At 38.1% G+C, this 23,351-nt stretch overlaps 2 protein-coding genes across 52 annotated transcripts; one reads left to right on the forward strand and one right to left on the reverse strand.

The window, feature by feature from the left end:
• Positions 1–759: 759 nt before the first annotated feature.
• grna (granulin a) lies at positions 760–15,822 on the reverse strand. 50 transcript variants are annotated; one of them, XM_051889681.1, is made up of 31 exons: positions 15,745–15,821; positions 15,313–15,396; positions 14,528–14,665; positions 13,956–14,093; positions 13,759–13,887; positions 13,476–13,560; positions 12,287–12,393; positions 11,872–12,022; positions 11,668–11,763; positions 11,466–11,563; positions 11,230–11,350; positions 11,014–11,114; positions 10,754–10,898; positions 8,923–9,023; positions 8,353–8,509; positions 8,165–8,262; positions 7,905–8,049; positions 7,721–7,821; positions 7,461–7,605; positions 7,269–7,369; positions 7,009–7,153; positions 6,817–6,917; positions 6,557–6,701; positions 6,365–6,465; positions 6,105–6,249; positions 5,921–6,021; positions 5,566–5,805; positions 4,405–4,677; positions 2,668–2,910; positions 2,339–2,587; positions 760–1,828 (listed from the first exon to the last, which is right to left on the reverse strand). In XM_051889681.1, exons 3-31 carry the CDS (start codon positions 14,663–14,665, stop codon positions 1,676–1,678), a joined length of 4,053 nt encoding a protein of 1,350 aa, XP_051745641.1. In that variant the 5' UTR covers positions 15,313–15,396; positions 15,745–15,821; the 3' UTR covers positions 760–1,675. The 50 variants fall into 50 exon arrangements, with proteins under 50 accessions (XP_051745641.1, XP_051745642.1, XP_051745643.1 ...); XM_051889682.1 differs by having other exon boundaries at positions 10,778–10,898; positions 11,206–11,350; XM_051889683.1 differs by having other exon boundaries at positions 8,165–8,223; positions 11,206–11,350.
• Positions 15,823–17,922: 2,100 nt separating this feature from the next.
• Positions 17,923–22,860, forward strand: ifi35 (interferon-induced protein 35). Of its 2 annotated transcripts, none has more exons than XM_051889739.1 (10): positions 17,923–18,013; positions 18,457–18,513; positions 18,601–18,666; positions 18,747–18,905; positions 18,985–19,101; positions 19,291–19,435; positions 21,580–21,686; positions 21,789–21,975; positions 22,073–22,179; positions 22,252–22,860. In XM_051889739.1, the coding sequence occupies exons 2-10, from the start codon at positions 18,502–18,504 to the stop codon at positions 22,459–22,461; spliced, it is 1,110 nt and encodes a 369-aa protein (XP_051745699.1). In that variant the 5' UTR covers positions 17,923–18,013; positions 18,457–18,501; the 3' UTR covers positions 22,462–22,860. The 2 variants fall into 2 exon arrangements, with proteins under 2 accessions (XP_051745699.1, XP_051745701.1); XM_051889741.1 differs by having other exon boundaries at positions 17,941–18,013; positions 18,484–18,513.
• Positions 22,861–23,351: the final 491 nt, after the last annotated feature.

Here is a 23,351-nt window from a genome sequence, read left to right on the forward strand (position 1 = left end):
ATAAATCAGGATTTTTGTGCTGGTTTAACATGTCAGGGCTCGAACTTTACTTTCCCGACCGGACAAGGACCTGATTAAAACGTCAATACCAAAAAAAAAAAAAAAAAAACAGCAACTTGGGAATCACCAAAACGCGAGTATGACTGATTTTATTACATTTAGTGTAAAGTGGCGATCTATAGTGGATAATAAATCCATTTCTCGAGGAGAAATTCAGTTAAACATACTGTGGTAAAAATTCAAAATGTGGAGTTTTTGTAACTTGATACTGGTAAGCAAAATCACACAACCAAGAATGCTGTTTCCCTAAATAGGCTATCACGATTAAAAACGTGACACTGATTTCATACAACAGTTCAGTTAACAAATAGTTAATATTAAGTCACTTACATTTTAGAAGGAACATTGACTGTTTTTGTTCTATTTTAGCAGCTAAAATAGTTTCAAACAAAGATCACAGCAGTACCAAAGCGCAACACTCAGCCTTGTTTTCATTACTGAATGATTCAGCGTTTTGAATGAATCGGTTGAGTCAAAGATTAAATGACCCATTCATAAACAACTGCCTCATTCTTGAATGAATCAGCCATTTGAATGAATCCTTTAAATGAATGAATCAATAACCCACTCATTAAGACGGTTACTTGCCGCCACCTACTGGTGGTTTAGTATCATTCCCCATTCCTCTGTATGTAATCTTAATGATCCGCGTTTCAGTCACCATTTCATATTGTCTGACAACAAAAACAGAAAAAAATATATAGATGAAACAATTTTATTGGGAATTTGGCTGTATTAAAATACATTATGTGAGCAAAAGGGTAGCAGCAGAGAAGTAAACAAATGTAAAGGGCTGACACTTGGCGTAAAGCGAATGCAACAGTGACATGATGAATTTTCTAATTGCCATATGTCGTCATCTATCGACATTTAGCGGCATATATATGGCATTAAAAATTAAAAAATTGGCATTAAAAAGGCATTAAAAAGCATTAAATTAGATTTGATGAAACCAGTAGAAACCCTGTAACAGTTAAAACCAGTAAGCATTTAATTCAGTAAAGAAGGCAATTACACAAATAAAAGTAAAGATCAAGACTTGCATAGGGAAGTTACACAGAAAATATGTTATCTGGTCTCTAAAGAGGTTTATTTAATGTTTTTCTTTATCCAGGGCAATGTAGTCATAATCACAAGACTGCATGATGTCAAGTCTGAAAAAAAATGTAACACGTAAACCAGAGAGGCCTGTGACATTTGTACATGGCAAATTATAATAGCCGGCGTTTGAATTGGTGTGTAAATTCAGCCACTAAAGATCATCTACGCGTCGATATGCGTTACATCTTTACACTATTTCATAGTCAAATTAATCTTCAGATAAACTGAGCAGTAACCAAAAAACTGGAACCTATGCAAAATTATGAACACTGTGTACACACTTTACAAAAAAATTATATTCTTAAAATGTACAAATGGCTCAATGGCCAAAACTTAGTATTACTGATAGACAATGGAAACTTAACCATCATAGTCAGCCCTCATCAAACTTTCCCCCGCTAATAAAATCAAACTTGTAGAGTAAACTGTCTGATTACCCCTGATTAGTACTTTGAAAATGTAAAAAATTTAAAATCTGACACTTAGACACTTTATAAGTAACCCAGGTGTTTTTTTATAGAGTTGTAGCTCGTTTCTTTTTGGAGAAGAACACCCTCCAGCTGTCCCAGTTGTTCCAGTCAAAGCCTACAGCTGGAGTACAAATTCCACCCGTGCCACATTTGTATCCAGCAGGGCAGCAGTGTTTCATATCATCACAGCACTCCGCCTTTAGAAAGTGATAACAAAGTAAAGAATGAGTGAAGGTAGAAGGACAAGAATAGGAATTTGACTAAGATAAACATTTACAGTTTGACTGCCATTTGAATTTACAGTAAAGTCAATAGAATTGAGATCAGTGTGCACATTTCCATTCACATATTCAAAAGAAATTCCTTCTTCGATGCAGCTACTGTACACTGGAACTCTAAATGAAGATCTTTAACACATTCTTAATTTAATTCTTTTTTCTGAGACACTCGGCTGTGGCTTTTGGCCACCAATGTGGGCAAGTGGGACTCTTTCCACATACAGCCAGGCTCATATAACCACAACCATAATATACTGTCATATGGTTAAAACAATGAACAACTATTTGCTAATGGGGGAAAAAAAAAATGTAATTTAAGATTTATTCTCTTAAAATAAGTATTTTTATCTTCTCAAGTAACACATGAGGGTGAGTAAATGATGACAAACTTTTGGGTGTCAACTATCAATTTATGGTTTAATACTTTACCATAGAAGACGGGCAACAGCCCCAAGTGGTCTGGGAGGTTGGACAACAGGTCTGGCCATCTTGGCAAGTATATCCACCACCACACTGAATGTCCTTTCCTGAGACACTTGGCTGTGGCTTTTGGACACCAATGTGGGCAAGTGGGACTCTTTCTACGTACAGCCAGGTGGTCTTTATGCAGGAGTGTCTACGCAAGTCACACTTGTATCCTCTGGGACAACAGTGCTGCTGGTCTGGGCAGCAAACAGCCTATGGCATGTAAGAGGCGTATTAAATATATTAAACATGAATAAATCTTCTGTAGCCAGTGCACATACACATATTTTTACCTGAGGAAGAGGGCAGCAGCCCCATTCTCCTGTGGTTAGACGGCAGCAGGTCGAATCTGTGGAGCAACTCGACTGTTCATCGCACTTATTGGTGCTGAGATCCGAGTTTGGAGTTAGTGAACTTTGAGCAGCAATTTTATTGTACCAGGGGATCACCACATCTCCCTTGATGCAAGACACACGGCTCACATCGCACTTATAGTGAGCCGGACAACAGTGTTCCCCATCTGTGCAACATACTGCCTGAAAATGAATGAGAAATAGATTCAAGGTGAAAATACTGACCTTCACAACATTATCCTTTAAAGGGTTAGTTTACCCAAAAATTAAAATTCTGTCATAGTACTCATCTTCATGTCGTTCCAAACCAGCAAGACCTTAGTTCATCTTCAGAACACAAATTAAGATATTTTTGATGAAATCTGAGAGCTTTCTGATCTCACTCATAGACAGCCATGGAATCAACGCAGGTTGAACCTTAAATTTTATGAAGTGACAAAAATAGTTTTTGTGCACAACGAACAATTTCTTCTCTTTTGTGTCAGTGTTTGACGCTTTTCACGTTGTAACAGTGCAGTGCTTCCAGGTTCTACATAAGAACGCCAGCTCAGTATTGGCCGTTTCCTGCATCAGAATCACATGCATGCATCGTGCTGCTCACGTGAACAGCATCGGAGACTGACGCGGAAGAGAAGATATTGTTGAATAAAATTATTACAAAAAGTATTCTTGTCGCTTCATAAAATTAAGGGCTGAACCACTGTAGTCTCACAGACTATTTTAATGATGTCTTTACACCTTTCTGAGCCTTGAAAGTGGTAATTGCATTGCTGTCTATCTGAGGGTCAGAAAGCTCTTGGATTTCATCAAAAATATCTTAATTTTTAAGTTGAATGAAGGGTTTACGGGTGTGGAACGACATGAGGCGAGTACTTAATGACAGAAATTTCATTTTTGGGTGAACTAACCTTTTAAGACTGTATTTGTTTAATTTGCAAAACAAATTGCATATACTACTGTTCAAAAGTTTGGGGTTGGTGAGAATGTTTTTGAAAAAAAGTCTTATTCTCATTTACTGCTGCATTTACTTGATCAAAAATACATTAAAAACAGTAATATTGTGAAATATTATTAAAATTTAAATAAACTGCTTTCTATTTTAATATATTTTAAAATGTAATTTATTCCTGTGATGCAAAGCTATATTTTCAGCATCATTACTCCAGTCTTCAGTGTCACATGATCCTTCAGAAATCATGCTGATATGATGATTGGCTCCTCAAGAAACATTTCTTATTATCATCAATGATGAAAATTGTTTTGCTGCTTAGTATTTTTGTGGAAACCTGGATTCCTTGATGAATAGACAGTTTTAAAAAACCTCATGTATTTGAACAAAATCTTTTCTAACATTATACATCTCTTTATCTTTACTGTCACTTTTGATCACTTTTTGTGAAAAAACAAACAAACAAACAAACAAAACAACAGACCCCAAAACTTTAAACAGTATTGTATTTAGGATCTATTTTCTAGTCAGTGAGAAGTGTGCTTAATATCTGTTACAAGCACAAGGAAGTATCTTGAAATATATACACTCATCAAAACAAAGGGCCCTATTAATACTGTAGATGCAATGTTATGATAAAACCAGAAAAACAGGCTCCAAAGTAACATGTAACAGGCAACCAGCATAAATAAACATTTCTATTTTGTATATAACAGAGTCACACTCACATTAGGCAGAGGGCAACAACCCCATTTGTTGGTTTTTGCAATAAGACAGCAAGTGGTGTGATCTGGGCAGGAAGTATGTGCATCACATGGAACCCTGATATACTTCCCCACTTCCTCTTTCACTTTCTTGTGCTGTCTCTGTTCCTCCTTATCTGAGGATGAGTTTATGACTGACATAGGTACAGAGGTGGTGTTGCCATTACAGGTGAGTGTTACAAGGTTGCAAGTGGTGCCGTGCGGACAGCAGTGGAATCTATCCCTACAACACACAGCCTGCAGACAGAACAACCTGTCTTTTAGTTATTTTTATGATTAATTCATTATAATTATAATAATAATAATAATAATAATAATAATATGTACACTATTAGTATTTGCTAATGAGAAAAATAAACAATTCACGACATACACTACCTGTCAAAAGTTCAGTACGGTCAGTAAGATTTTTTTTTTAAAATAAATTATTACTTTTATTCAGCAAGGATGTATTAAACTGATCAAACGTGACAGGAAACATTTATAATGTTACAAAAAATATATTTCAAATAAATTATGTCCTTTTGAACTTTTATCAAAGAATCCTGAAAAAAAAAAAAGTATCACCGTTTCCGCAAAATTATTAAGCAGCACAACTGTTTTCAACACTGATAATAAGAAATGTTTCTTGATCAACAAATCATCATCATAGAATGATTGCTGAAGGATCATGTGACACTGAAGACTGGAATAATGATGTTGAAAATTCAGCTTTTTCATCACAGGAATTAATTACATTTTAAAATATATTCTCATAGAAAAGTTATTTGAAATAGTAATGGTCACAATATTAGTGTTTTTACTGTTTTTTGATCAAATAAAAGCAGAGACTTCTTTCAAAAACAATAAAAAAAAAATCTTACAGACTCCAAACTTTTGAATGGTAGAGGATTCTCAGAAAATTCTGTCTGAAAGTCTGAATTTTTGTACAAGACTGAAAAGTCTTATTATTTTACACAGCTTGATTTCTCAAATAAATGTTGCTGGGGATTTGAACATCCTTGTGAAGGAGGGACTGAGGGATATCACCAAGAGCAATAAAATTCAAAGTTGAAAACAGAGTTCTCTCATTTGGTTACTCATGCAAGATTAGATTAGTATTTTTCCTCTGAGTTAATACTGTACCTCAGGCAAAGGACAGCAGCCCCAGTCTCCGTCGATGTTCTTACAGCAAGTGTTGGATTCAGGACAAATGTGACTAGAGTCGCAATTCATGTTCTTAGTTGACCTTTGACCTGCTCTAGGGCGAGCAGGCACCTTCTCCAGCCAGGGCGAAGAGCCTGAAGGATCATCACATGACCCGGCAGCAACGTTACAAGTCTTGCCATGAGGACAGCAGTGGATGAAGTCGTCACAACACACGGCCTACAGTGAAAATGAACGTACATCTTTAACTTTACCCAATACACATCTCTACATCAGGATTTGCTATACGAGATGGAGATGTAACGGTCGAGCTACTTGTCAATGGGTGATTTACCTCTGGCAGAGGACAGCAGGCCCATCCTCCATCTTTAGTCTTACAGCACGTGCTTCCATCTGGACAGGCCGAGGTGTCATCACAGGGAACATCTGAAGACACTGGCAATGATAGAAACAGTTTAAAAACATTTCAAATAGTGTTTTTATACTAAATGTGTGATGGATTCAGTGCTTTGAACTACCTTGTGTAACAGCCACATTCTTACGTTGGACGGGCAGCTTCTCCAGCCAGGGTGTAGAGCCTGAAGGACCATCACATGACCCGGCAGCAACGTTACAAGTCTTGCCATGAGGACAGCAGTGGATGAAGTCGTCACAACACACGGCCTACAGAGAAAATGAACGCACACCTTTAACTTTACCCAATACACATCTCTACATCAGGATTTGTTATACGAGACGGAGATGTAACGGTCAAGCTACTTCTCAATGGGTGATTTACCTCTGGCAGAGGACAGCAGGCCCATCCTCCATCTTTAGTCTTACAGCACGTGCTTCCATCTGGACAGGCCGAGGTGTCATCACAGGGAACATCTGAAGACCCTGAAGAAAAATGAGAGAAACAGTTTAAGAACATAGAAAATAGTGATTTTATACTGTGTCTGTGTGCGATGGATTCAGTGCTTTGAACTACCTTGTTTAACAGCCACATTCTTACGTTGGACAGGCAGCTTCTCCAGCCAGGGTGTAGAGCCTGAAGGATCATCACATGACCCGGCAGCAACGTTACAAGTCTTGCCATGAGGACAGCAGTGGATGAAGTCGTCACAACACACGGCCTACAGAGAAAATGAACGTACATCTTTAACTTCACCCAATACACATCTCTACATCAGGATTTGCTATACGAGATGGAGATGTAACGGTCAAGCTACTTCTCAATGGGTGATTTACCTCTGGCAGAGGACAGCAGGCCCATCCTCCATCTTTAGTCTTACAGCACGTGCTTCCATCTGGACAGGCCGAGGTGTCATCACAGGGAACATCTGAAGACCCTGAAGAAAAATGAGAGAAACAGTTTAAGAACATATAAAATAGTGATTTTAGACTGTGTCTGTGTGCGATGGATTCAGTGCTTTGAACTACCTTGTGTAACAGCCACATTCTTACGTTGGACGGGCAGCTTCTCCAGCCAGGGTGTAGAGCCTGAAGGACCATCACATGACCCGGCAGCAACGTTACAAGTCTTGCCATGAGGACAGCAGTGGATGAAGTCGTCACAACACACGGCCTACAGAGAAAATGAACGCACACCTTTAACTTTACCCAATACACATCTCTACATCAGGATTTGTTATACGAGACGGAGATGTAACGGTCAAGCTACTTCTCAATGGGTGATTTACCTCTGGCAGAGGACAGCAGGCCCATCCTCCATCTTTAGTCTTACAGCACGTGCTTCCATCTGGACAGGCCGAGGTGTCATCACAGGGAACATCTGAAGACCCTGAAGAAAAATGAGAGAAACAGTTTAAGAACATAGAAAATAGTGATTTTATACTGTGTCTGTGTGCGATGGATTCAGTGCTTTGAACTACCTTGTTTAACAGCCACATTCTTACGTTGGACAGGCAGCTTCTCCAGCCAGGGTGTAGAGCCTGAAGGATCATCACATGACCCGGCAGCAACGTTACAAGTCTTGCCATGAGGACAGCAGTGGATGAAGTCGTCACAACACACGGCCTACAGAGAAAATGAACGCACACCTTTAACTTTACCCAATACACATCTCTACATCAGGATTTGTTATACGAGACGGAGATGTAACGGTCAAGCTACTTCTCAATGGGTGATTTACCTCTGGCAGAGGACAGCAGGCCCATCCTCCATCTTTAGTCTTACAGCACGTGCTTCCATCTGGACAGGCCGAGGTGTCATCACAGGGAACATCTGAAAACACTGGCAATGATAGAAACAGTTTAAAAACATTTCAAATAGTGTTTTTATACTAAATGTGTGATGGATTCAGTGCTTTGAACTACCTTGTGTAACAGCCACATTCTTACGTTGGACGGGCAGCTTCTCCAGCCAGGGTGTAGAGCCTGAAGGACCATCACATGACCCGGCAGCAACGTTACAAGTCTTGCCATGAGGACAGCAGTGGATGAAGTCGTCACAACACACGGCCTACAGAGAAAATGAACGTACATCTTTAACTTTACCCAATACACATCTCTACATCAGGATTTGCTATACGAGATGGAGATGTAACGGTCAAGCTACTTCTCAATGGGTGATTTACCTCTGGCAGAGGACAGCAGGCCCATCCTCCATCTTTAGTCTTACAGCACGTGCTTCCATCTGGACAGGATTTGGTGTCATTACAGGGAACATCAGAGTCTGAATATTTAAAAAATTAAATGGACAGTTTTATGTTAAATGTGTACATGTGTGTTTAGTTTCAGATCTTTGGAGTGTTTGTTCACCTACTTTTTTTGTCAGTCACATTCTGACTGATGACTGGTTGGACGGGCACCTGCTTCACCCAGGGCACACCTGAACATGAAGGGTCTTCACATGTCCCAGCAGCAACATTACATATCTTACCATGAGGACAGCAGTGGGTGAAGTCCTCACAACACACGGCCTACAGAGAAAAAAAGGGTGCTCCTTTAACTTAGTACACAAAATTTCAACATTTACCAAAAAAAAAAAAAAGTACCATTTCATGGTGCTGGATGACTACCATATCTATAAACCATGGTATTTGCATGATACTCCAAGGTATTTTAAAGTATTACCAAGTTACATTACCAAAAAAAAAAACTGGTAAGTTAATGTTCTCAGAAAAACAGTTATTTTAATTTATAATAATATTTCTCAATATTACTGTTTTTACTGTAATTTTTATTAAATAAATGCAACTTGGTGAGAAAATGAGACTCCTTTAATAGAAAACATTACAAACTTTTGAACGGTAGTGTATATTGTCAAATTATTTAAATTATATCTAGAAAATATATTTACTTATTAAGGAATAGAGCAGGTGAGGTGATTTACCTCTGGCAGAGGACAGCAGGCCCATCCTCCATCTTTAGTCTTACAGCATGTGCTTCCATCTGGACAGGCCGAGGTGTCATTACAGGGAACATCTGAAGACACTAGAAATGAAAGAATCAGTTTAAGGGGGTCATTAATGGCATTTTTTAATAATGTTTCCTAAGGTGAACTTATAATGTTAGTATGATTTTTACATAAAAAAATTCTCATAATTTAGAAGTTTAAGGCAATTTTCTGCCCTGATTTTAGTCGTGTGATTTGACCGTTCTGTTGGAAGGGGCCTGTCTGCGGTGAGACTTTAATGTAAAGCCCACTAGTACAATTGACTAACGTCTTTGCATATGAAATAAGTATTACATGTGGATCTCTCTTGAAAACCTTTACCACGTTTTTACTATTACAGCTGTCGAGATTAACGAATCATGAAAATTGTTGATTATAGCATTATATTTAGATCTACTCCCGTCACACGAAAGGTTGCGGCAATGAGCATTGTAGCCGATGACAGACATGTCTGTTGAGCGTGAATGCAGTGATCTCGTCATTGCAACTTGATTTCTGCCCTCTCACTTTCATCATACCTAACAGTGCAAACACAATGTAAGTAAGAGATTCATTGTAGTATAGACAGCATCATTGATTGTAACGGGAGTTTTACCGAGAGTCCAGAACTCAGTCACTGTGTGATTGACCGCTCCAGCGATTATAAAAGGAGGGTTCTTTGATCGCTTTCTCTATATAATTTTATCACAATTTAAATAACAGATTATTTTCATGCTACTAAGAGAAACAATGTGAAGGTGACCATTTAGTCACTGGCTTGATTTTATTTATTTACTTATTTTTACTGACCCATAAACAGCAATAACTACATAAATAATCCAGTAGTGTTGTCAAAATTACCGACTTTGATACCAAGTCAGTAATGAAATTTTAAAAATGTGAAGCTTTGAGCGCTGTTGAGCGGATTTCCTCTGATTGGCCTTTGTGTTCACGCGCTCAACATATATGTCTGTGATTGGCTACAATGATCAATGCACGGGAGTGTTTGAAAGGCGTTTATCTGCTTTCAAATGCTCCCTATGTATCTGTGTAAGCACTCAGTGAAGAGCGTAATTAATGTCTATTTACAACATGTTTTTGAAGCGTTGATCATTGTAGCCAATCACAGACATATCTGTTGAGCGCGTGAACACAAAGGCCAATCAGAGGTGTTTACGAATCTGCTCAGCAGTGCTCAAACCATCACATTTTTAAAATTTCAGCACCGACTTGGGATATTTAAATGAATCACGCAAGGTGATTTACTAAGGTTTGTGCTCGTCAATTTGCTGGTGTTTGCGCCATTATTTACCTCCCAAAAAAGCACGTCTTAAACCAGATGCTAACTGGTAGATCTATGAGACATTCACGTAGTTGAAAGTAAATAACCACTTTTCTAACATTAGGATTCTTTGAAAGGTAATGTTATTTATCTCTCTTCTCTCCTTCTCATCTCACTAACACGCCAGTGGGCGGGGCCAAAGATGCAATGATGTTGAAGTAGGCGTTGATCTGATTCTCCAGAGGCGGTCTTTCATCACACTTTTACCTCATAATGTGACAAATCCTAAAGGAGTCATCTTTAGAGCTTGATTTCAGTAAAAGCTGTTTTGGACTAACGAGGAAGTTGAGTTCTAAAACTTACAGGATTTTTTAATAGTACAATGACCTCTTACATGTCAATTGATCAATGAAAATTAGATTTCTCATTTCATGACCCCAATAAGAACATATAAAATAGTGATTTTAGACTGTGTCTGTGTGCGATGGATTCAGTGCTTTGAACTACCTTGTGTAACAGCCACGTTCTTACGTTGGACGGGCAGCTTCTCCAGCCAGGGTGTAGAGCCTGAAGGATCATCACATGACCCAGCAGCAACGTTACAAGTCTTGCCATGAGGACAGCAGTGGATGAAGTCGTCACAACACACGGCCTACAGAGAAAATGAACGCACACCTTTAACTTTAACCAATACACATCTCTACATCAGGATTTGTTATACGAGACGGAGATGTAACGGTCAAGCTACTTCTCAATGGGTGATTTACCTCTGGCAGAGGACAGCAGGCCCATCCTCCATCTTTAGTCTTACAGCACGTGCTTCCATCTGGACAGGCCGAGGTGTCATTACAGGGAACATCTGAAGACCCTGAAGAAAAATGAGAGAAACAGTTTAAGAACATATAAAATAGTGATTTTAGACTGTGTCTGTGTGCGATGGATTCAGTGCTTTGAACTACCTTGTTTAACAGCCACATTCTTACTTTGGACGGGCAGCTTCTCCAGCCAGGGTGTAGAACCTGAAGGATCATCACATGACCCGGCAGCAACGTTACAAGTCTTGCCATGAGGACAGCAGTGGATGAAGTCGTCACAACACACGGCCTACAGAGAAAATGAACGCACACCTTTAACTTTAACCAATACACATCTCTACATCAGGATTTGTTATACGAGACGGAGATGTAACAGTCAAGCTACTTCTCAATGGGTGATTTACCTCTGGCAGAGGACAGCAGGCCCATCCTCCATCTTTAGTCTTACAGCACGTGCTTCCATCTGGACAGGATTTGGTGTCATTACAGGGAACATCAGAGTCTGAATATTCAGAAGGCACAGGAAATTACAGAAACAGTTTAGGAAGTGTTATATTTTATGTGTGCATATAATGAATGTATTGTCATCTACAAATTTCCACATACGCTCTCGGAGTGCACCAGGCAATGTAGTCATTTGGTTTCCAGCAGTAGTGATTTGTCTGGTTGTAGTGACTTTAGCTTCAGCCCTCATTTCTGCAGCTTTTGAAGGAGAGGGGCGTAGAAATTACAATGCTGAATTATATCAGTGGAAGAAGACTTTATTGGAAATTATCAGAAAATGTATAAATCTCTGGGACAATAGCCTACGTTTGTGATCTTCCCATTCAGCCCTGAGGCGAGCAGGGAACTTGGCCCACATGGGCAGCTCCTGATTGGTGGAGGACATGCATTTAGAGCCTTCAACATCACAAACACTGTCCTCTGGGCAACAGTGGATTTTATCATCACAGCATACAGCCTAAAGAAAGCACACATGACAGAGAAAAGAATGCAAGCGAAAACTTTGGGAACTGTCATTTTTTCAAGGATTCTTTGATGAATAGAACGTTCAAAAGAACAGGATAACAGGATGTGTTTGAAATAGAAAGTTTTTGTAACAATATCTTTACTATCACCTTTTCAATTAAATGTATTTATATATACATTTATTTAAACATGTTTGTGACTGTGAAAAAAACTGCATGTCTATGCACATATTACTGTATCAAAACTGTACCCATACCTTTGGCATGGGGCAGCACGCCCATTGACCATCTTCTGTCTCACAACACGTGGTGTCCACAGGACACTCTGACTTCCCATCTCCGCAAATAACAGTCTCAACTTGTTCTAAAACCAATCACATGACAACACCGTTGAGGAAATACACAAAGGGCTTTTCACACTGCGCTTAACCCAGGATCATCGATGTTCTAAACACCGCTTATAACCGCTGGTAAAGGAACGTTTCACACTTATGAAACCCTGCTCTGGAGCAGTGCTTTTGCTGTGTTAACCCCTGCATTGCGGTGCCAAACTTGTACAGTGTGAAACGGAGTGGTGTTAGAATATTAAGAGATGCTTAACCAGTCGCATGCCTCGTATTAACGTGCTTTGGACGGTCACAAAAAATGCGACAATTAGAGTGAAAAAAAGAGCTTCTTCTTACCTTTATAGTCTGAAAAGACCATTCAGGACTAACTTGATACTACAGTCAGTGTACTACAGTATGAGGATGCGCAATGCTAAAGCCTTTATGTAAACATAAGTACCGCATTCGTCCAATCAGAGACACTGACACCGCAAATATGCAAATAAGGACTTTAACCCAGGGTTTAGGAATGTACAGTGTGAAGTAGCAGTTTATAAATACCCAGGATTAACTGTTAACCCTGGGTAAAATATAAGCAGTGTGAAACGTGAAGCAAGATAACCCAGGATTCCATTTACCCAGGGTTTAGTATGACCCAGGGTTAACTATTTCAAGTGTGAAAAGCCCTAAAGATGACTTAGAATTAGAATAGTTATAACGATAACTATATTAGCGTCTACACCAAGGCATGATAACGTTCTGTTTATTATAAGTACACTGCAGTTATGCCATCTGCCCCTGTAAATGCTCAAGCTTTATGAAGCAGGATGGATACTGATTTGCTGTCAATTTTTTATTGTTCATCAGCTGGGAAAAATTCTTCTGAAAGTGATTCCAATGACATTGTTCCTCTGTGTCGTTATAGCTGTGGTATAGACTTCCCTATTCTCATAGAATTAGACCAATTATTAAAACTTCCTTGTTATAGTCATTATATCATTAATAGTTATTGTTCTTGGTGTGTGCGGGCCTTAAAACCATAATACATCTATGTGGGATAATGTATGTTTTAATCATTAAACTCTCTGGTCAACATTCATTCCTTCACTCTCTTCCATACCTTTTTGTTTGACACACGAACTGCTGTCTGCACTGCATTCATGGCCTTTTGGGCAGCAGTGTTTCCCATCTGAGCACACAAGGCCCTGAAACCACAAAAACTATAGTTAGCATCGCAGTCAAATTTTTAAACCAATCCTTACTCCATTTATACATTCATTTACATTTCATTGACTCTCAAATATTATTCTGTCTACATGGGTTTATGTTTTAGCCAACATTCAACATTTCATAGACAAAAAGGCGATGATTTGGGCTCACATTTCTGTAATAATATAGCATACCTGTGCTACTGGACAACATCCATAAGATGAAGCCATCAGCAGACAAGAGAACTCAGCAGGACAGAAAGAGCCGTCAGGGCAGGTGATGTCGTCTTCACTTGCAGGTAATGAGGGGATCATTCTGAATGACTGAGGAACAAGAAGTATTACACACAGCTTTGAATACTATTATTACATCTCTTTTCATAATTTCTCACTTTAGGAAAGTCTGACTGTTTAGCCGGTATCCTCTCCACCGATGGCAGTGTATGTGTGGCGTTTACACATGTGAAGTCCAAAACATTGCATAGCATGCCTTCAGGACAGCAGTGTATGTGGTCCTCACAACACTCTCCCTACACACACACACAATTATACACATGTATGAGCTGATCATTAATACATACTGAAAACACTACAGTGGGTATTACAACACTGAAGCTGATCATTTGACAGGCAACCACCTGATTACAGCTTCATTTCTTTGAGCTCTTTGAATAGCAAGGTCATTGAATAGTGAAGTCATTTGCATGTTGATACTATACGAGTGCCTTATCATGACCTTTATAGAAGGAGCTGACAGTGTGGATGTGTCTAGTAAAGGGTGCTATTAAAGAATATCTGACAGAGCATGAAAAAATGAGTGACCGCAGAGCATATTGGCTTCCATATCAGTGTGCAATTTACTTAGTCTTGTCTAATCTGATCTTCTTTCTACAACCTTTATTATAGAAGAGTATCTGAAACTAATACTCTAAAATGAAACTGTCTTTATGTATCCGTCTCTCACGTGATGGAAAGGGCAGCAGGTGAACTCTCCAGTGGGATCCTGGCAGCATGACTGGCCTGCCGCACACTCTTCGTTGTTGGGGCACTGCAAGCAAGCAACCAGGGTCACCAGAGTGAGGCCTACTGTCAGTCTCAGCATCTGGATGGAAAGAGACAGAGTTCAAATGTTAAAACTAACAGATTTGAAATGTGACTGATGGAAACATCATGCAAACAGATTTTACAGAATATAACCCTTCATTCCTTCACAACTCAGATGCAGGGTCACAATTTATTAAAACTATTAGGATGTATAGTTCACTGTATGCTCTGGCATCTATAACAGTGCAAAGATAGTTTTAGCTCTTGTATTGCTTCCTCTTTCACATCTAGAAATTTAAAGCAGATGCTCACCAGAAAATCTATGCGGACCTCAGAAACAATAACTGAAACTAAGCATTGTAAATGTTTCGGGGAAAGTGTTTCAAAGGCTGCAAAAGAAATTTGGATATACAGTTGGTCAGTGTCTTTTTGTCTTATGACTGTGGCACTCGTCAATTAAAAATTTGAAAAATTTTCTTTCCTTATCTAGACAAATGGAAATTCCCCTTTTGTTTGCCAACCCACATTGTGCAACAAAAATGAGGAACTTACCTGTTTTTTTTATTTTTAGAAAGTTTTAGAAAGTTTTAGTTGCTATTTACCCTCAGCATAATGCTAAAATTTATAATCAATTAATTTCAGAAACATCAGTAAACCTATTCTGACATAAATAAAAAAGAGAAGATGCACTTTAATTCAACTTACCTTTTTATGTAATGAACAGGTGGGTTTGTAAACAGCTGAAAGTGAATGACCAGTCCTTGGATCCGTGGGGTCCAAGTTACCGATCTGTGTGCAGAGATAAATGTTTTTGGTAAGGGTAAATAAATTAATAAATCAAACAAAACTACTAATATATATATTTTTTAATTTAATTATCTTTTATAGTTTGGCACATAAATTAATATAAAAAAATAAAATAAAAAAAATCTAAACAGGCGATCGTGTTAGTGCAAGGAGTCAAAGCTTTATTCATAATTTCGTGAGCCATTTCATTTTAGGAAATAAATCTCGTATAGCAACGAGTGACGCGTGATGAAGTATTATGAACCACAAACTCTTGCACGAAACTTTTACAATGCAGTTTGAAAATGCACAAAGGACGTCAAAGAGGAATGGAAGATATGCAAGACCTACCTTGTCTCCTCGCAACGTCCCCCCACACGGCGCTGGAATGAAGAAATGGTTACCTCTTAAATAAACAGATTTCTTAAGCTCCGCCTTTATTAGAGAACAGCTTTTGGCTGATGTAACTGTCAATCATTCACAGAGGCGTGTCATCCGCGTTTGATTACAAAGAAATGCGCATGACAAGATGATTTAGTTAGGATCGTTAGAATAGAATAGAATAGAATAGAATAGAATAGAATAGAAATTACAAATTTTATTAAAATGTAAAATTATAGAGACAAATGAATCAAGTAAATATTAAAATTGTAGCAAATACGTTTAGAAAAATAAATCTAAGTATTAATGCATTGTATCTAACAGATGAAGACTGTGAATTAAAGGAAAGGAAGTAGACGCAGCAGCAGCAGCAGAAGAAAAAAAAACATTTCATATGCCTATGTAACAGGAAAGGACTAGGGAAAGTACCAGACATATTTTGATAACAAGGTACATCACATAATCAGTTCTGCAGGGAAATATACCAGTTCAACAGGATGAACTCCTCAATCTTACAGCACAGAAGAGACACAAAAGATCTTGAGAATAATCAAACATATCAGAGTATATGGTAGAATATATGTAAATGATTAAATAAAATCAATAACAAAAGAATAATCATGCAACATAAGGAATATATAACGATTCATGCTGATTAAATGAATACATAGCAATCAATGGCTAGAATTCATAAAGAAAAGATAAATAAGATTGATAAAAAGGAATAACTAATAAAAGAAATGAATAAAAGAATAAAAAATGTAATAATTTCAAATATAAAATTTTTTGCATAAACCAGCTACTAATTCATCAGACACACAAGTAGTAGAATAAATAATACCCTCCACTTACATGCTATTAAAATAAGCCTAAAAATAAAGACTAAAATCAAATTTTTCACTTTAATAATTAATACCATAAGACCATTTCCTGGTGCAAGGTCCCTCATAATGCAGGTTGCCCTCCTTCTGCATCTGGTGATGTTACAGTTGGCAAACTACAATTGATAATATGGAAAGACTCAACTACCCGCTCTGGTGCCCTCGTGTCAGAAACAGAACAATTTCACCACGTGAGAAGACTATACAGTTATACAGTTATACACTATACATATACAGTTGAGCTCGAAAGTTTACATACGCCTTGCAGAATCTGCAAAAATGTTAATCGTTTTAACAAAATAAGAAGGATCATTAAAAATTGCATGTTATTTTTTATTTATTACTGTCCTGAATAAGCTATTTCACATAACAGATGTTTACATAAAGTCCACAAGGCGAAAAAAAAATAGCTGAATTTATAAAAATGACCCAGTTCAAAAGTTTACATACCCTTGATTCTTAATACTGTGTGTCAGTGATGATCCACAACTGAACCTTGTTTAATAGTTGTGTTCGAGTCCCTCAGTTGTCCTCAGTGTGAAAAGATGGATCTCAAAATCATACAGTCACTGCTGGAAGATGCTGGAAACTCAACAAATTTGCAGGAACTGAAGGATTCTTCTGAAGAATATTGGGCAGTTTAACTGTTCAGAACAAACAAGGGACTCACGAACAACCATCACAAAACAAACAAACAGTTGTGGATCATCCAGGTAACCACACAGTATTAGGAATCAAGGGTATGTAAACTTTTGAACTGGGTCATTTTTATAAATTCAGCTATTTTATTTTATTTTATTTATTTTTTTTTGCCTTGTGGACTTTATGTAAACATCTGTTATGTGAAATAGCTTACTCAAGACAGTACTAAATAAAAAATAACATGCAATTTTTTTTTTATGATCCTTCTTATTTTGTTAAAACAGTTAACATTTTTGCAGATTCTGTAAACTTTCGAGCTCAACTGTAAGGGATGTGAGGACTCTAATGCCAAGGCCAAGGCCAGCGTGCTTCAACGTTGGTACCACCTGAACATAAAGCTGAAGCCTATTTTCTTGTAGCCTGCGATTTTTGGGATATAATCAGATAGAAAATCCCAAATTTTGTCTCCCCTATCACACTGATGATCAACAAAACAAAGCTCTAGATTTATGGCACAAATTTGAATAGGTAGGCCTAAATATATATAATAAGGTAGGCTATACTGGCATACTGTTGCTATAAATATATGTTAAATAATGTATGTGATCAACACCACCCCCTTGCAAATATTTATTACTCGGAACGCCACCCATTTATAGACCAATACCTGAAACGAAAGCGAAACTGCTCTCTAGCCTACTGTTTGCTTCATCACGGTATGTGTTTGTCTCATCTGCTTATTTATAATTAGCCTTTGCGCACAATAAATTATCATTAGCCTACACAACAAAAGAAAGTAGGCTAATATAGTGGTTGTTAACTGTAGCTATAATGTTTTGTTGCTGTTAAAAAGGTAGTCGCGACAGACGCAGCGTATATCACAAGTGAAAGTGTTTAATGTCAGCATATTTCCATTTCAAAACAAATAAGTAAAAAAAAAACCCTGTCTTTTCTTCTTATTTTTTTTTTCAAGTGTTCATAGCGCTTTTTTTGCGACGTCAACCAATCGTGCTGCCGTATATTTGTGTTGAACTTCATGAAGTTCATAGCCTACTAAAGCTTTAGTAACAAAACTGGAATAGCTCAGGTCTGACGGATAAAAATGTCCTAGATTTTATTAATCACATAGTTCATAAAGAATGATCTTCTTCTGTCTTAGGTAACAGTGCTTCCTGTTTGTTCACAGATTCTCGCGTTGGTAGAAATGTCTACTGAGGTAAAGGAAGTAGTCTGGCAAAGTTTTTTGTATTAAATTCTGTATTCAATACATTGACCCTGTTTGTAATTTTATCTGTCGACTCAGGATTTCTCTCTTGTTGTGGATGGTGAGTCTTTGGACAGTAAACAGAAGGAGATCCAGAACTGCAAGGTTTGTGAGTGGCTTGTAAAGCTATACCTGTCAACCATAATTCAAGGCATTAATTATTATGCCCTCTCATATGTCCACAGAAAAAGTATGACGCATTATTAGCGGAACAAAAATTACTGAGAGAGGGCATCGATATGAACAAAAACTTTGCCAAGGAATTTAAACAACGAGCTGAGAAGAGGAAAGTGTCAGTTGAAGAAGAAAACAAGAAATATACTACGGCAATTCAGAAAGAGAAGGTCTGTACAAATAAATATACAGACACTCATTATATCCCCTAATTTATATTTATATGTTAATGGGTTCCTCTGTGTGCAGGAGAGATGCAGAAATAAACTGGAGGAGCAAAACAAGCTGGAGAAGGAGATCATGAAAATAAGGGAGGAGTTGCAAAGCCTGGACTACAAAAACAGCAGTCTGAAAAAACAAACTGAGGTTTATAGTGTCATATATAATATAAAATATATTAACAAAATTATTTTGACTATTATTCTAAACATTCTCTATATTTTCTTTTATATTCATATAAATTTGAACCTAAAATCTCAATGTTGATTTAAAAAAATCCATGGAAACATTATGTATCAAATGTGAGATTAACACAGCTCTACATCGACTCCACAGATCTCTACAGCGGTGCCTGAGAGGAGAGTTGTTTTTCGAGGAAAGACAAAAGAGGGTGCACATGCTGTGAGTTTTGATGTGAAATCACGTATAGTTTATCCGATGGAGGGTGGAACAGCACTGATCACCTTTGAAGAAGAGGATGGTATGTAGCATCATCACAGTGGGAAACAATGTCAAAAGTGCTTAAAGAGAGAGTTTACCTGTGATAAAGAATATTGACTTTCTTTCTTCTGTGGAGCCCAAAAAAAGGGTTAGTTCACCCAAAAATGAAAATTTTGTCATTAATTACTCATCCTCATGTCGTTCCAAACCTGTAAGACTTTCGTTCATCTGAAGATCTTTTTGATGAAATCTGAGAGCTTTCTGTCCCTCCATAGACAGCTATGCAACTACCACTTTGACGCTTTCAAAAAGTTCATGAAGCGATCGTAAAACTAATCCATATGAATTGAGCGGTTTAGTAGACCAAATGTTCTGAAGAGACTCGATCGCTTTTTTATGATGAACAGATTTTATTTAGGCTATTATTTACATATAAACATTGAGACTGAACCTCATTGGTTACACAGCACGTTTGAGCTTCCGCGAAAGGTTTATTCTCATTCAGGTTCGGTTGAGTTTATGTTTGCTCATCAATGTCTATATGTGAGTAAAAGCCTAAATTATATCTATTCCAAAGATGATTGAAGCTCTTACAGGTTTGGAACAAAATGAGGGTGAGTAATTAATGACAGAATTTTCATTTTTGGGTGAACTAACCCTTTAAGGATTTTTTCCACTTTTTTGACCGTACAATGAAAGTCAGTGGGGTCTGAAACAGCACTGAACCACAAAGACCATGTTTCTCAGCCTTTTTGACACCAATTCTATATTCAACACCAAGTGGTAGGCCACGTAAAATCACAGAGCGGGGTCAGCGCATGCTGAGGCGCACAGTGCGCAGAAGTCGCCAACTTTCTGCAGAGTCAATAGCTACAGACCTCCAAACTTCGTGTGGCCTTCAGATTAGCTCAAGAACAGTGTGTAGAGAGCTTCATGGAATGGGTTTCCATGGCCGAGCAGCTGCATCCAAGCCTTACATCACCAAGTGCAATGCGAAGCGTCAGATGCAATGGTGTAAAGCACACCAGCACTGGACTCTAGAGCAGTGGAGACGTGTTCTCTGGAGTGACGAATAACACTTCTCTGTCTGGCAATCCGATGGACGAGTCTGGGTTTGGCGGTTGCCAGGAGAACGGTACTTGCCTGACTGCATTGTGCCAAGTGTAAAGTTTGGTGGAGGGGGGATTATGGTGTGAGGTTGTTTTTCAGGGGTTGGGCTTGGCCCCTTAGTTCCAGTGAAAGGAGCTCTTAATGCTTTAGCATACCAAGACATTTTGGACAATTTCAGGCTCCCAACTTTGTGGGAACAGTTTGGGGATGGCCCCTTCCTGTTCCAACATGACTGCGCACCAGTGCACAAAGCAAGGTCCATAAAGACATGGATGAGCGAGTTTGGTGTGGAGGAACTTGACTGGCCTGCACAGAGTCCTGACCTTAACCCGATAGAACACCTTTGGGATGAATTAGAGCGGAGACTGCGATCCAGGCCTTCTCGCCAACATCACTGCCTGACCTCACAGATGCGCCTCTAGAAGAATGGTCAAAAATTCCCATAAACACACTCTTAAACCTTGTGGAAAGCCTTCCCAGAAGAGTTGAGGCTGTTATAGCTGCAAAGGGTGGGCCAACTCCATATTAAACCCTACGGATTAAGAATGGGATGTCATTAAAGTTCATGTGCACGTAAAGGCAGGCATCCCAAAACTTTTGGCAATATAGTGTCTAGGTTTTCCAAGACTGTGAGAATCTTGGTTCTTCAATGAAGAAGAAGAGAAAGAAAAGAAAAAAAAAAACAATTGTTGAGAGTTTATAAAGTAAAAACATCTTGATTTTTTAATTGTTTTTATTAGTATCTTTTAAAGCATTTTATACCATGGTCTGTCTAAATACCCTATTCTGATTGGATGGAAGGTGTGCAATAAAACCGTTTAATGCACAAATAATTCCATATCAGTTAAATCACCATTCTATATAAATCTTTCCCTACATGTTGTGCATTAAAATCATTTAATGCACAGCTAGTTGTGGATTAACCCTTACTTAAGTTATCTCAAGGCCCCCTGGTTGAGAACCACTGCTACAGACTTTTGTTGTGTGGCCAAAAAACAAAACAACAGACATTTTTTTTAATCATTGAAATTGCTTTATTAACTTCTCTTCTTCATTTAAATCCCTTCTGATTAGTGGCTCAGAAAATCTTGAGCCAGAAGGAGCATAAGGTGGAGCTTGGGGAGTGTACCATCACTGTGCAGGCTAAACCCATTCAGTTCCTGGTACCTGAATATGTTGAGGTAATGGAGACAAGCTGACTTCCATTTACCTATGGATTGCAGTGTGTTCCTATGAACTATCATGACATAAAACGTCTCTCTCTTTCTCTCTCCATCTGTTAGATGGAAACACAGGTGTGCCCACGCAGAATCCTAGTCTCTAACCTGCCAAAGGAAGAACCTGAGGACCGAGTACTAGACAAACTGGACATCCATTTCTCTAGGACCAGAAACGGAGGTGGCGAGGTGGAGGAAACAGACATGCTGCACGACTCTGGCACTGTGGTCATTACCTTCGTAGATGATAATAGTACGTTAACCGAATTCATGCAATCTGACATATCTCAGCGCAAGATACTTGAGGTGTTTTTTTCTAATTATTCTATTTGTTTCTCATTTGTCTTCAGTTGCCAAACGTCTCTCAGACAAACAGGATCATGAGGTAGATTTTGGTAAGAAGAAGTACAAGGTGAAGGTCACTCCATTCCTCAATGGCGAGATTTCGCAGATGATGGTATGTCACGTTAATTTAAATTGTTAATACCGGTGTTGTTTATCATGTAAACTGACTGTTGCTCCCTCTCAGATCTGTAATTCAGAGTGCATGCACACAGTGCTGCTTACGGGCATCCCTGACATCATGGACAAAGACAACCTGCAGGACAACCTGGAGATCCACTTCCAGAAGACAACCAATGGCGGCGGAGAGGTGGAAAGCATCATCTACAACCCTTTGGACCACACCACCCTGGCTTTGTTTGAAGAAGACTCTCCTAAAGATAGCCAGATGGTGTGAGAAAGCTAATAAACTTCTACAGCCCGGATGTCTAATGCTGCCTGTAGACGACAAATTAGAGGATTAATTCATAATAGACTATGCGGGACTCTTTGTAAACTCTTGATTTGGGGATATTCTGCAGAAAGACAATATGGATCTGATCTTTACCTCATTATCCTTAATAGAATATAAGTTCATTATATAATAATAATATACTTCATTATTGGATAAATTTTTTTTTCTTATTTAAAATTCTTAGTTATATTCTTTGTCATTTGATGATAAAAATGTGGTCAGATTGAGTTAAGGTGTATGGGTTAATCTGAATCAGAGGAAACATTTCTCAAAACAATTATCCGTATGTGAAAACAACAAAACCTTAAAAAGAACAAAGTCTTAAATAAATGTGAAAATTAATGTTGTGTTTTAAGACCATTTTCATTAATATTATTATTATTTTTTTTTTACATGACACGTAATCTTATCTGTTTCAATGTTTTGATTTTTTGGTCACTCATTCTCACTCATTACTGTAACAAAATGGTTTTATAATTTACTTTTAGTGATTATTAGATTATATCTAATAAGATAGCTATAAAGAAAATACACTAAAATTTTATACTAAATACATATATAATAATAACAATATGGAATCATCTTAAGCCAAGGAATCAGAGGGAAAAAAAAAAAAAAATTGTTTCTAGCCCTTATGGTTCAAAAGTTATTAGCATAAATGTAAGTGAAATTTTGGACATGTGGTGGCGCTAGAGGGATTAAGTTAGAGACTCCAAAATTGGTGTGGTTAATGTTGGGACTGACCTCTATCAGTGTGCCAAATTTCATAACTTTCTTGCAAGCAGTTCTATAGGCTGCCATAGACTTACCGAGCGGAAGAAGAACGCCAACGG

This window comes from Ctenopharyngodon idella, chromosome 3 (assembly GCF_019924925.1).
Source record: "Ctenopharyngodon idella isolate HZGC_01 chromosome 3, HZGC01, whole genome shotgun sequence".
Classification (NCBI taxonomy): domain Eukaryota; kingdom Metazoa; phylum Chordata; class Actinopteri; order Cypriniformes; family Xenocyprididae; genus Ctenopharyngodon; species Ctenopharyngodon idella.

Coding starts and splice junctions, on each gene's coding strand:
- grna (XM_051889680.1), bottom strand. CDS start 14,665: ATGCTGAGACTGACAGTAGGCCTCACTCTGGTGACCCTGGTTGCTTGC. Junction 7,606..7,720: donor CCTGCTGTCCTCTGCCAGAG/GTAAATCACCCA, acceptor TTTTCTCTGTAG/GCCGTGTGTTGTGACGACTT. Junction 6,702..6,816: donor CCTGCTGTCCTCTGCCAGAG/GTAAATCACCCA, acceptor TTTTCTCTGTAG/GCCGTGTGTTGTGACGACTT.
- ifi35 (XM_051889739.1), top strand. Junction 19,102..19,290: donor GTCTGAAAAAACAAACTGAG/GTTTATAGTGTC, acceptor TCGACTCCACAG/ATCTCTACAGCGGTGCCTGA. Junction 21,687..21,788: donor TGGTACCTGAATATGTTGAG/GTAATGGAGACA, acceptor TCCATCTGTTAG/ATGGAAACACAGGTGTGCCC.